The following is a 13043-nucleotide window of genomic DNA, read 5'->3' as shown; positions in this document are numbered from 1 at the left end:
CAGTCGTAGATCCTCCGCCACTTAAAGTGGGAGCCACCACTCCGAGTAAACTCGGCAGACGGGGATGCCGCATGGCATTCACATAAAACGGTGTATGCCCGGTCGAGGCATGCACCGAGTTGTTGATGGCGAATTCCGCCGTCGACAAACACTCGCTCCAGTATTGGAACGAGTGAGCGTAGCTCTTCAGAATGTCGACGAGCACGCGGTTCACGCGCTCGGTTTGGCCGTCCGTCTGCGGATGGTCCGCAGTCGACATTGAAAGATGGCTCCCAAGAAGTGTAAACACTTCTTGCCACAGGTTCGCTGTGAAGTGTGGGTCTCGGTCCGACACAATGTCGGTCGGCATGCCATGGTGTTTGAACACCATGTCAACGAACAGACGGGCCGTCTGCTTCGCAGTCACTTCTGCCGGCACCGCAGCAAGATGGTACATCTTGCTGAAGCGGTCGACGAAGACCACAACATCGGTATTCCCTCCGCTGTCCGGGGGAAGACCAAAGATGAAGTCCAATGACATGGACTTCCAACACTCCGACGGAGTCGGTAGTGATTGCAATGGAGCCTGCGCAAACGGCGCAGGCTTCACGCGTTGGCATACCTCGCAAGCACGGATGTACTTGCGCACCCACTTGTACTGGTGGTGCCAGTAGAAGTCACGCGTGAGAAGGACGTGTGTCTTCTCACGTCCGAGATGTCCCGCAGACGGGGCATCATGATACTCGTACATGATCCTGAGTCGCAGGTCATGGTCATTTGGCACGACAACGCGGTCTGCGTTGTCGTCGACTGCATTATAAAGAAGCAGTCCCTCGTGCACCCTATATCGGTGTGCACGCGCACGAAGGTGCTTGGGCAACTTCTGACGAGCCTTGTCAGAAGGTGTTATGCCATAGGCCAGCAAGAGTTTCGCGTCCGCGTCGTGCGCGTACGCGGCCTTCACGTTGTCCAACAGAGACGACGTGGGTGTGCTCGTTCGCATGGCGTCAATGGTATTGACGTCAGCGGCTTCTGCGTAGTCCGGCCGACGTGATAACGCGTCGGCCACCACATTCAATCTTCCGGGTTTGTATTCGACCCGGAAGTTATATTCTGCAATGAATGAGAGCCATCTCGCCATTCTTTGTGATATGTGTGGCGACTTCACCGCGGTGTGCAGTGATGCATGGTCGGTGTAGACCACAAATGGTCTACTTCCAAGTAGATACACTCGGAACTTTGCGAGTGCGTACTTCATGGCAAGGAGTTCCTTGTCATGTACCGGATAGTTGCGCTCAGCTGGTTTCAGCTGACGCGATTGGTAGCAGACGACACGATCACGGCCCTCGTGATCGTGCTGCATCAACGCGCATCCGATCGCTAAATCGGATGCGTCGCATACGACGTGGAATGGACGATCTTGGTCAGCCACTGCCAAGATCGGCGCCTCAGTCAAGCCCTGCTTGACTGCATCGAATGCCTTTTGGCAATCGGTTGTCCAATTCCACATAGCTTCCTCCTTAAGGAGCTGTGACAGCGGGCGGATCTTGCCCGCGTAATCCTCCATGTACTTGCACAAGTACGTGGCCGCTTCAAAGAACTGCCTCAGTTCCTTGACACTTGAAGGCGTTGGCCATTCATTGATCACTCTGACCTTTTCCGGGTCAGAGCGAACGCCATTCTTCCCTACGAGACACCCGAGGACGGGTATCTCGCTCGCCCCGAAGATACACTTCTTCAGGTTCGCGTAGAGCTTATGCTTTCGCATAAGCTCAAGTAGCTTCCGGAGATGCACCCTGTGCATCTCTACGTCGGTCTTCCCGTCCACAGCCCGGCTGTGGATGAACACATCATCGAAGTAGCTCGGTGCGAAGTCGCGCACCGAGCGCAACAAGTGCGTCACGCACCTGTTGAAAGTCGCAGGGGCATTCTTAAGCCCATGTGGCATCACTAGCCATTCCCAGAGCATGCCGCTTGGCGTGCTCACTGCCGTGAGAGGGATATCGCTCTCACGCATTAGGATTTGATAAAATCCATCTCGCAAGTCGAGAGCACTGTAAACGGTGCTCCCGGCCATCGAATCGATGATAACATCTTTTCGTGGTATCGGCGTCTGCGCCGGTACCGTCGCATCGTTCAGCTTGTTGTAGGCATGAACGATGCGCCATCCGCCCTGTGGCTTCTTGACACAGAACGTCGGAGCACTATGCGGGGACTTTGATTCCCGCACTTGTACTGCTTTACGACGACTTTCAAAGAAGTCGTCGATCGCTTTCACTTGCTCTCGCGGCAGTGGCCACTGCCGCGTGACACAGTACTTCGTGCCCGGCACGAGATCAATCTCGTGCTGAATGCCCTTGTCCTGCGGAAGCTCCGCAGGAATCTCTTCCGGGAGTACGTCTTTGTACTCCCTCAACAATTCGTAATAGGGACTCGACTTCAGCGAGTCCCAACATTGTTCCTCGAAGCGCTCTCGCTTCGTCTTCGCACTGAGAGTGTCTTCACTCTCAGTGGTACTTCCCATGAAGAGCTGCCTCAGCTCTTCGCTCTCGCTCGCCGTTCTTTCGCTGTCCGAAAGAACGCAGACTTGCTCGATGCGTCCATCGTGCAAGTCGCGCGTGAAGCGCTTCCAGCTCATGGCTGGAAGCGAAGTCAACTCCGACGCCGTCGTCGGAGGATTAGCGAGTTCCATTTCCTGATACTGGAATCCAGTATCGGTGCGCGTCAAGACGCTTAGCGTCTTGACATCCGGCGTCACCGCCTCAGTCTGCCCAGCAGACTGCTCTTGTTGCGTCTCGGTCCCGGACCGAGACTTGCGCAGCGTTCTCCGCATGCGCCGTCTTCTTGTTGTGCGGAGCCCGGCTCCGCACGGTGGTTCTTCTGGTCCAGGCCCGGCCGTGGACAGTTGTTCGCCGGCGGACCCTGTCCGCGGGCGCGCGGTATCAAGCCCGGCTTGATCGCATGGCGCTTCGTCGTTCAGCCCGGCTGCACGACAGCATACAAATTGCGTCAGTACGGGACGTTTGCAACCGTCCGTACTGTTTGCAGCGTCAACTCCCGGAGTTGACACGCCTTTGTCACCTCGACGCCAGTTATTGGCGGATCCCCTCATCACCGAGGGTGCGTCGACTCCCGGAGTCGACGCGTCGTCGTCAACCTGACCTCTTCGGGTCAGGGACTGTCCCATGCGTACTTGAACGCGAGTGTTGGTTCCCGGAACCGACACATCTTTTCCTTCCGACGTCGGCAGCCTTGCCGACGTGGATTCCTCTTGTGCGCATCCTCGCGCACCCCTTGGGCACCCCGGGACAGCGGCATTAAGCGCTGTATCGACTGAGTGAGCCGCGCGCACCAGCAGGTGCGCGCGCTGCGGTAACAGGGCCATCACTCTCTGTTCCGCTGTCGCGTCCGAAGCGCACGAGCGTGCGCTTCTTCCAGTCTATCACCGGATCATGCCGTGCAAGCCACGGCATGCCCATTCACGTCGAACTTATCGTCCAGGTCCAGGACGATAAAGTGTTCGACAAACACTCGTTGTTTGTACGAGCAGCGCACGTTCACGACGCGCTTCTCGGTCTTCACGATGGCACCTGTTGCCAGTCGTACCTCCAGAAGACTTCGAGGTACGTTTACCTCCTCGAAGTCAAGTCTCGACAGGCTTCGTAGTCGAACAAAGTTGTTCGACGCGCCTGAATCTACCAAAGCTCGAAGAGAGTCACTCGCTCTCTTCGAGTAAACTTTCAAGATGACTAGGTTCGGCCTGTCATCTTGTTTTCTACAGCGAGAGCTAGCCTCACTGGGGGCTGCAGTCCTCAGTGTCGTGTGCCCGATGTCGGCACGCGTGACTGCATTACCAGTAGGGCGCCCCGCGCCTACTGGATGCTCGCGTTTTTTGTTGGTCCGCGGCGATGCCTAGCATCGCCACGACGGCCACCTCCATGGGGCATGGGAGCTGTGCACTCCTGTGCAAAGTGACCGATCCTTCCGCAACGGAAGCATCGCACGTTGCCTCCCTGCTGCTGGTAGCCAGCAGTTGTAGCGTTCGAGAGGTCCATTGGTTCTGGACCTCCCGTGCTCACTACCGGGCGCGGTTGCGGCCTCGGCACGTTCGCATGCAGTTTAGCCTGCCGCAGGCTAAACGCTTCTTGCATTGCGAGAGTAATCGCAGCTTCGAGAGTACTCGGGTACTCTCGGAAGAGATAGGTCTTCACAGGCCCATCTCTCAGTCCCTTCATGAACGTGACGACTTTAGTCGCCTCAGCTCTCAAACACCATGAATGAGGTCCTTCGGCTGATAACAGAAATGCAGCAGGAGCACCGAAGAATGATGGCTGTGATGCGACGCATCGCATTGCAGCCTGTTGTCCGAACGCTGGCAGAGGGTAGTGAGGTTTCTGACGTTGCTACTGGTGTTGGTGCAGTTCGCAGAGTCGTGCGGCTGGCCAAGAGGCCGCGAAATTTGTTCCAGTTGCGGCACGAGTATGAGTTCGGCTTGAATGGAACCAAACCTGCAAAAGAATTCATACGAGCAGAGAGAGGAGCAAATAAGTTCGCATATTCGCGACGGAAAGCTTTCTGGGATAGTGCGGCGTACCTCGTTCGAGCGGGACTCACGAGCGACGTCGCTATCGACAGGATCTACGCAGCGTACGGACGCCAGCGGCCAGTGACAGCGATCCTGACAGCTCTTCGCCGCGACAAGAAGAATGGCGGATACCCAGCGCTCCGCGCGTAGTTTAGAGCGACTTTTTACCAATCAAAACGCAGTTGCACTGATTGTTGCACCGATGGTCGATATTTATATGTATGGCAGTAAATCGACCTCCCACAAAACCCAGGTGTGGGTAAATCGCACCGCCTCTTCCTACTTCACAAAGCGAGCGCATCGTTGGTTCTCAGGACACCAAGGTAACATCGCTGGCCACTGATACTCCGGTACGGCTCTGTTGGACGTGTTTAACGGCTCGTTAGTCTCGCCTGCGAGTGAACTAGTGGCTCCTGCATCACTGGGCTTTCCGCTTCTGTGTGGCGCGAGCTTCTCCCGCCATGTAAGACCATATGTTGATAATGCTCGTCAAGTGTCCAGATGTAAGTGTCTTATTGCATATTATATAGATAAAGCGCGGCATTATAATCCGTACACAGCCATCGCGATTTAAAATAAATCGGCGCGAAGGATCGGCAATTCGACCACATATAGCGTAAATCGAGATCGATATCGAGGCTCGCGATTATAACTTGAAGGATTAAATGGCCATCTGTTTTTATATCGGGCGCCAGATATTATAACTCGGGCAAATCACTAGGTGAAAACGACAAACGCATTGCAAAGCATAATACAGTATACAATATACATGTGTAGAGCTCAAAAATGGTGCTGAATAAAAATTTATTCGCATTTAATGCACATTTGTAGGAGCTACGATAACGCCAGCCAACAATTCATACGCGGAGAATAACTGGCCGACCGCTGGACACTGTAAGTAAACTCAATACGCACTTACATTACTTTGAATGACAAAAGAGAACTATCGCACGAAAAGTGTGGATGAATGGATGGCTAGACAATAGGGTGTTGCGGCCCTCTGGGGTGGCGAAAACATTGTCGGCTTCTGTATATGACTTGTGGAGCTGCGGGAGGCTGCGATCAGTTTGCTCAGGTTAAAGAATTGTGAAGACTCGCGACCTGCGTGGACATGGGCGTGCTCGACGATGCTGCAAGCATCGTCCCACTGCGGACGCTACCCTGCCGGGCCTGTGCTCGTCACCCGCTTGCCGTTGTTGCCTCGCCTGCGGGTCCGCGGAGGCTCGCGCGGCGGCGAGCAGCCGAAGTTCGAAGTTCACAAGTGCATCAGTCAAGTATACATTCATCTGATACCTCAAAGTGAACATATCTGATTCTTCGTTCCTAAAAATATCAGATCCGTCCCAAAAACCTACATGATTTCCGTTACGGTGTAGCCACATCTCTGCGCGCCATTGCTTCAGTTGTGTCATTCCGAGATATCCACCTCAAGGGATCAGCCTACCTGCAACCAGTCATGAAGGCCTGGGGCGTATTATACGCCGCAACAGCGCTAATCTCGCCTCTGCTAGTCGAATGCAACGCCTCGTCGCACCGTCACCACCATGGGCACCACGCAGCGAGACACCGCTACACCATCGAGGGCACGAAAGCCGGAATGGACGCGGCGCTGCGGACATCTCGCGGACCCCTGGATATCCGCAGCATCAAGGCGATCCAAGGCGCCGACCAACCAGTCACGGCAGAAACCAGAGTGAGAGCGGACGTGGTGGGCTCCGACAAGGACGTGGAGGCCTTTGCCGCGGCTGGAGAGCTGCACTCGACTTCGGACTTTCACATGGGCAAACACATCCGCGGCAAGGTGTCGACCACCTCGTCCCCGTTAAAGATTCTCAGGCACAAAGAGTACAACGAAGCCCAAATAGTGGCCAAGGACAGGGGAGAGGTCACCGCGTGCCTGGAACGCACGGAGGGGTATCTGGACGAGTTGAAACGGAGCACGAACGATGGATCAGGTGAGGACGTGGTGTACACTGACAGCCCCTTCTTCGAATGCTTTAGGCCGTCACATGAGGTTTTCGAGTTCTTGGACTCGCTGACGGAACAGAACCCGGAGTATATCACCAAGTACGAGAACGTGTCGGTGACGTACGAGGGCCAGTCGATTCCGGCATTCAAGATCTCGACCACGTCGGAGCAGGACGAAGCGAACAGCGACAAGAAGACGCTTTACACGCAGGCACTCATTCACGCTCGCGAGTGGCAGGCGGGGGCTGCTACGTTCTACACGATGGCGTCCATGGTGGACGACCTGCGAGCTGGAGACGAAGCTGCGAAGAGTTTGTTCGACAAGGTCGACTGGTATTTTGTGCCGATCGTCAATCTCGACGGATACCAGTACACATGGGAGGTTGATAGGATGTGGCGTACCAACCGCCACATTGTCAAAGTGAATGGAAGGGATGCTGGAGTGGATTTGAACCGCAACTGGCCGCCGAAGGAGTATTTCAACCTTGACCCCAGTGACGTGGACGAAGAGACGTACCCTGGTGAATATCCACTCAGTGAACCCTCCACGGCGGGTTTGTTCGACTTCATCACGAGTCTGGAATCGCTGGCTGGGCTTCTGGACATGCACACGTTCGGTGGTCAAGTTCTGCGTCCATTTAGCAACCAACCTGGAGAAGGAGCCGAGCCGTTTGGCTCAAAAATGCGTGCGCTGGGAGATAGCGTCCGCAAAGCGCTGTCCACTCAGCCTAATGTGCACTACCAAAGCGAAACAGGAGCGTACCTGTACAAGGCCTATGGGTGCTTCGACGATGGTATGTTCCTCCAGTATAATTTGACAGTGCCGGCGTTGACGATTGAGGTCGAGGGTGACGATTTTGTATCACCGCAAAGTAGTATTCGTCCCGTGGGGGGGAACATTTACCTGGGTCTGCGCCAATTTGCGCATGAGGCGCTGGAGTACAGCAAATTTGTCGAGGAAGTGAATGCTGATTACGATAGTTACAGAAACAGCAACGACGAGTAAAGTTTCTCGTGGCTGAAAAATATAAGCGACTGATGTCATCCAGACGTACAGCTCCGATCTTCATCTTATCGCAGATGATAATCCAAGCAGGAGTATGTAGGATCTTCCTACTGCCGACAGGAAGTGCGAACGACTACATGTATACGTTTTTCACCGTTTTCACCGGCATGTTGAATACTTCAGTAGCCTGTAAGTACGTCACCACGATGGACATATCAGAGTTTCTTGAAGGTAGGGCGGTTGAACAATCGCACCGACGTAGGAAGGTAGTTTCCAGCTATTAAGTGGCGCAGCGGGAAGTGTAATTACATGGTCCAAGCATGGTGGACAGCATTGGATATAACCACACCGCGTTGGCACGTCGCAGATACTGTATCCTCTTTATTTCTAAACTTATTATTACTTCCAGGGATGACAAGGATGGAGCTGACAATAGACAAAGAGATTCCCACATATACATGTTGGGAAGTCTATCCGAGCAAAATGAATGCTGGCATAGGGTGAACTTGCTCTACCTCTCATTTTACAAGCCAGAGGACGACGAACTTTCGAGTTTCAAGACCATTTATCAATTTGCAAGCTCATCGGAGACCGCGTCAAACAAAAAAATGCTTACGAAGCTAAGTACGAATACGATTTAACCGCATGAACAGAAAGAGCTGCGTCTTGTGCTTCTTTTAAGCTATTGATCGTTATAAATGTTTAGAACTCGTGGAGTTACATCGGTCGATAAAAATTATCTCCATTTCCGGACTCCCAAAATCCTGGACTTTATTTGGGGCGTGTGACCTCAATATTTTTTCAATATTAGCGTATTGTATATTGTCGGAAACCTCTTGTAAAAAGCAATCGAATAAGAGTTATTTTATGCTTTATGCGAGTGTTTTTAACTTTTAAATTTTGATGTCCGGTTATGTACGAATTTTGATTGGTCAACTTTAAACGCGATTATCTCGATAACTCCAAATTGTGGCTAAGCATCTTTTTGTTTGCCGCGGTCTCATCTCTGGACCAAGAAACATCTTGTGTGATGAATATTAATGTAACGTAAATAAAAATAGCCTAAACAAATTAAGATTGATGGGAGCGATTAGTTTTGGGTCAATCCACTTTATTGGTCAATCATTGATCAACTTTGACCATCATTCATCCCTAGCAATTATAACTTCGATACCTCTTTTAGTTTATAATTGATATTGTATAATATGTATAATATGTACTAGTGTGATGTTTTGTATTAGTAGCACTTGTTTTGCCATGAAAATTTTAGTATGCCCATAGGGCGTGCGCCTAGATAGAGAGGTGTCTATCAGGTGGCGTGGGCTCAAATCCCACACCTGAAGAGGAGATCGATGCTTCAGGTAAGTGTCGTGTGGAAATCCTCCGTCGGATCTGAGACGTAACTAAGGATTTGGGTCGCCCAGCACGCTCTTCTTAGGAAGGACGAGTTCCAATAGATCAAGCTGACTACAGGATCACGAGTAATAACCTACCGCGAAAATTTGGTCGTTAAATCGTTTGACGGATGGTAGATGGGATCATTCCCTGGCCACAAACTATTTCGATTGGCAAGAGTACTCTACTTAACACCTTCCTTCCTAACGTTGTAAGATACAAGATGTCTTTTTTATGTCGTAAGTTACGATATAGGAAGATTTATATTAGAAAATGATTCAGAAAAGATTTCCCCATACTTTAATCAAGTGTTTTTCAGGCAACCGAAACATATAAGCTGCGAGAGGTCTCTGCGACAAGTTCACAAAATCGGGACAGGGACAGGTTCAAGATGGGTGATGGATACCAGAGGTCTCGTCAGACCACTCATTCGAGATTTTGCTAGCTAACCAGCATGCGGTCCAGTCCCCGCAAGAAACACGCCACCCCCGCCGCCCCGGCCACGGTAGCACACGACGTTGACTTTGGGCACCTATGGCGACAGCTCAGGGCAGCGGGGTGGACACCCAAACGGCCGACCGGAATCCAGACCGACTGGACGTATACGAGTCCAAAGAACAACGTGCTGGTTGGTGAGTGTGCTGTTGTCGAATATGCCTTCCAGTCTGGCTTGCTGGTGGATGATGAGGACGATTCGGTCGAGGCCGGAGCAGACGACGCTGATGAGCATGTAGAAGACGAACATGTCGGAGAGGAAGGAGGCGAAGGTGGCGGAGGCGATGGTGGCATTGACGACGCCATCACCCGACCATCGCAGATAGGCACTAGTGTTATGCTTTCGCAGAAAACAGTCGACCAGATATTCGGCCCAGGCTCCGATGCATCGGAGGTTGAGCTGTCACAGAATGCCGTAGCCAGAGCCTTTGATCTCTCACAGAGAGATTTCCACGCGGACGAGGAGCAACGGGATGCAGCGGCCAGTTTGCACTTGCTGTCGGAGGCGTCGGGGCTGGAGAGTGATGGGGAGGACGAACGTGCTGTCACTCCCCCCGCTGCTCCCCCACGGCGACACCAGATCCCGGCAAAACCTAACGCTGACGTGAACGTATTGCAGGACGGTGAGAGCAGCAGTGAGTACGAGGACTTCAGCTCCGGTGATGAGAGCGATAGTACTGCTATCGCTGATGACGACCATGATTGCGGAGGTGACGAGTTTGAGGAGGAGGAGGAGGAGGACTCTCTGGCAGTGACGCGGAGGAAATGGATCAAGCTTTCCTCGCGTCACTGCATGTTGGTGACACAGCTTTGAGCAAAGCAGCACTCGACGAGCGCGAGAACACTCTGCGGGCGATGGAGTGGACTGCACCCTCGGCAGAGTTCAAGACTGATACAACTCCGTACCCTGGTTTAGGTGCGGAGGAGGCGAGACCTGTGGGCGAGTTGCTGGACGTGTGGCGGTCGCCACTCCTGACGCTCTTCTACTTTGTGCCGAAGTCCCTTTGGGTCTCGATCACCACCGAGACCAACCGCTACAGCTTACAGCAAATGAACAAACGAGCAGAAAAGATGGCTGCGCGTCAGTCCGGGCGCCAGCGTGAGACCGCCACACAAATTGCTCGTCGCTTGACGGCAACGCAAGCCTACGGAGCACACGAGATCCTTCATGTAGTTGGGCTTCTGGTGGCGCGTATGCTGTGCCCTCAGAAGAGGCGCTTCGCTGCGCATTGGACCATGGTCGAGGATGGCGCCATACCAGCCGGACTCTGTGGACGGTACATGAGTAGTGACCGCTGCAACAGCATCCTGAGTGACCTTCACTTCGTAGACAATACCGTAGACCACGACTGCGACAAGCTGTGGAAGCTGCGTCCTGTAGTGGACAAGATCCAAGAACGATTCTTGTCAGGTTGGTCTCTTCCAGCCGTCTTCTCATTTGATGAAGGTGTACTTCCTGCCACGTCGAGGCGCAACCCCACTCGGATGTTCATGTACGACAAGCCGCACCGCTACGACTCCAAACTATAAATGCTGTGTGACGCAAAGACCGCGTACTGCCACAGGTATTTTTTTTTTCAATTTTTTTAATGTCGTAACTTACGCCTTCCAGTGCGTACTAACAGCTCTTTATATCGTAACCAATCTAGACTTGAAGTTTACGTGGGCAAGCGGGATGGCGTTGACAATGGAATTGACTTCAAAGCTGGCGCAGCTGCCGTAGTTCGAAACCTGTCGGCTGCTTTCACTCCTGAATCGCGCCGCAAATGGCATGTGGTCGTGGTCAACAGGTCTTATTCTTCAGTTCTCCTTGCTGTGGAGCTGCTGAAGATGAACGTGTACGTGGTGGGGACGATCCAGACCAACCGCTTGGGATTCAACAAGGCCATCCGGTCCGATCACAAGACGCGTCCAGCACGTATCCCCCGTGGCTCGTTCCTCTTCTCGCGCTCAGTCGTGATCCCCACCATGATCTCGTATCTTTGGTGGGAACGGAAGCCTGTGTACTACTTGTGCACAGGCTCCGCTATGACGGCGTCGACAATCGAGCGTAAGGTCAAGCGTGTGGGCGTGTGGGCGCGTTGCAAGTGGGGTGCCCTCAGTCTGTGAACGACTACCAGAACTGGATGGGCGGAGTTGATCGTCATGATCAACTCCGCCTCCAGAGTTACTCTTTGCAAATGTCCACGCGCTTCACCAAGTACTACAAGGGGTTATTCTTGGTGTTCTTGGACCTCGCGCTGGTGAATGCGTTCCTGACTCACAAAGAGGCAGCGAAGATCAAGGGCACGATTGCCATACCAAGGGCTGAGTGGTTTGCGGTCCTCCAGAACCAGCTCCTGCAGCTCAACGCCGAGGATTTCGCAGGGGTCCAAGCTACGCCACCCGCATCCTGCCAAAAGCGCAGGCGGACACCTCGCCTGACGCACGCACTTCAGCGGGCTGAAGACTGGGTCACCGTCAGCGGCGTCCAGAAGCGCTGCCAACGGTCGTGCAAGGTCTGTGCACTCTTGCGCACGGAAAAGAAGAGGTCCTTCGCGACGACTTACTTTTGCGAGCGTTGCTCCATTGACGACGCTAAGTGTTGGCTCTGCAAAAAGATCCGCCGCGATTTCAAGGGCGTCCCCAAGACCTGCTTTGAGATCTGGCACGATGACTTCGGGGCCGGGTAGGATATTCCAGCCAACTTGGGGAAGCGCGTCGTGCTGCGCCGGCCCGGCCAGAACGCAGAAAAGCGCAAGAAGACCCGGCGGGAACTACAGCTTCGTCGCGAGGAGGAAGCGAGGATGGGGGCGGCGACGATGGCGACAATGAAGGCAGTGGTGATGAAGCGTCTACCGGTAGGCTGAGTGTCATTTGATGAGTGGTTAGCGTCGTGGTTGAATGCAAAGTTTGTTGAGTCGACGTGTAACGGAGTTATACACACAAGTGACAACAGTCACTTGTGCACGACAACGGTCACAAGTGATAACTGTCACTTGTGCATGACATTTGTCACTTATGGTTTAACAGATAAATATCTGTTAAAGGTTTTAGATACTTCCTCACATTGGTGTAAGGCACATCAATGGATACATTGAAGTGGGCCACCACAATGAGTGGTCCACACCTACCCAAAGATCCTATTGGTAGAAAGCAGCATCTTTCTACCAATCAGAGTCATGCATATTAGCGGGGCTCTGACAGCCAGCCGCTGTCAACCCTTTCATAGATGATAAACAGTTTTTAGCAGATTTAGGAGGAAGATCAATTTACAAACAATACAGTTCTCATTTTACCTTAAACTAGCTACTTGGTGTTTTATTTGATTTATATTATACTTGTGGACTCAAGTATAATTAATTCAAATTATTAATAAACTCCTACGCTTCCTCATACACGTGGCGCGACGTGTAAGCTAAAGTAGTGAGCCAAAGTAGGCCCACTACACCTGGTAGCACTTTGTAGTCCGTCCAACGACCGACTACGTGGCGTTCGTACAGGGTGTACGAACGCGGAGCCGAGAACCCCATGAGCACGGATGTGCCCACTCAGCGACGGCGTCGTCGGGGACGACACCGCGTGCTCAATCATTAAAATTGAGCGTGAACAATTATGTAGGAAGAGAGGGCGAGC

General features: G+C 52.8%; 2 protein-coding genes across 2 annotated transcripts; both read left to right on the top strand.

Moving 5' to 3' along the window:
* Positions 1 to 6020: 6020 nt before the first annotated feature.
* On the top strand, positions 6021 to 7538 carry IUM83_09912 (putative carboxypeptidase; the record flags this gene model as incomplete). The annotated part of the gene is made up of 1 exon (XM_067934387.1): positions 6021 to 7538. The coding sequence occupies one exon, from the start codon at positions 6021 to 6023 to the stop codon at positions 7536 to 7538; it is 1518 nt and encodes a 505-aa protein (XP_067793284.1).
* A 1849-nt stretch (positions 7539 to 9387) lies between these two features.
* On the top strand, positions 9388 to 11537 carry IUM83_09911 (uncharacterized protein; the record flags this gene model as incomplete). The annotated part of the gene is made up of 3 exons (XM_067934386.1): positions 9388 to 10138; positions 10237 to 10839; positions 11041 to 11537. 3 exons carry the CDS (start codon positions 9388 to 9390, stop codon positions 11535 to 11537), a joined length of 1851 nt encoding a protein of 616 aa, XP_067793357.1.
* Between the last annotated feature and the right edge of the window lie 1506 nt (positions 11538 to 13043).

This window comes from Phytophthora cinnamomi (genome assembly GCF_018691715.1).
Source record: "Phytophthora cinnamomi strain GKB4 chromosome Unknown Contig29, whole genome shotgun sequence".
NCBI lineage: Eukaryota > Oomycota > Peronosporomycetes > Peronosporales > Peronosporaceae > Phytophthora > Phytophthora cinnamomi.
This window is presented reverse-complemented; position numbering and strand designations above follow the sequence as displayed.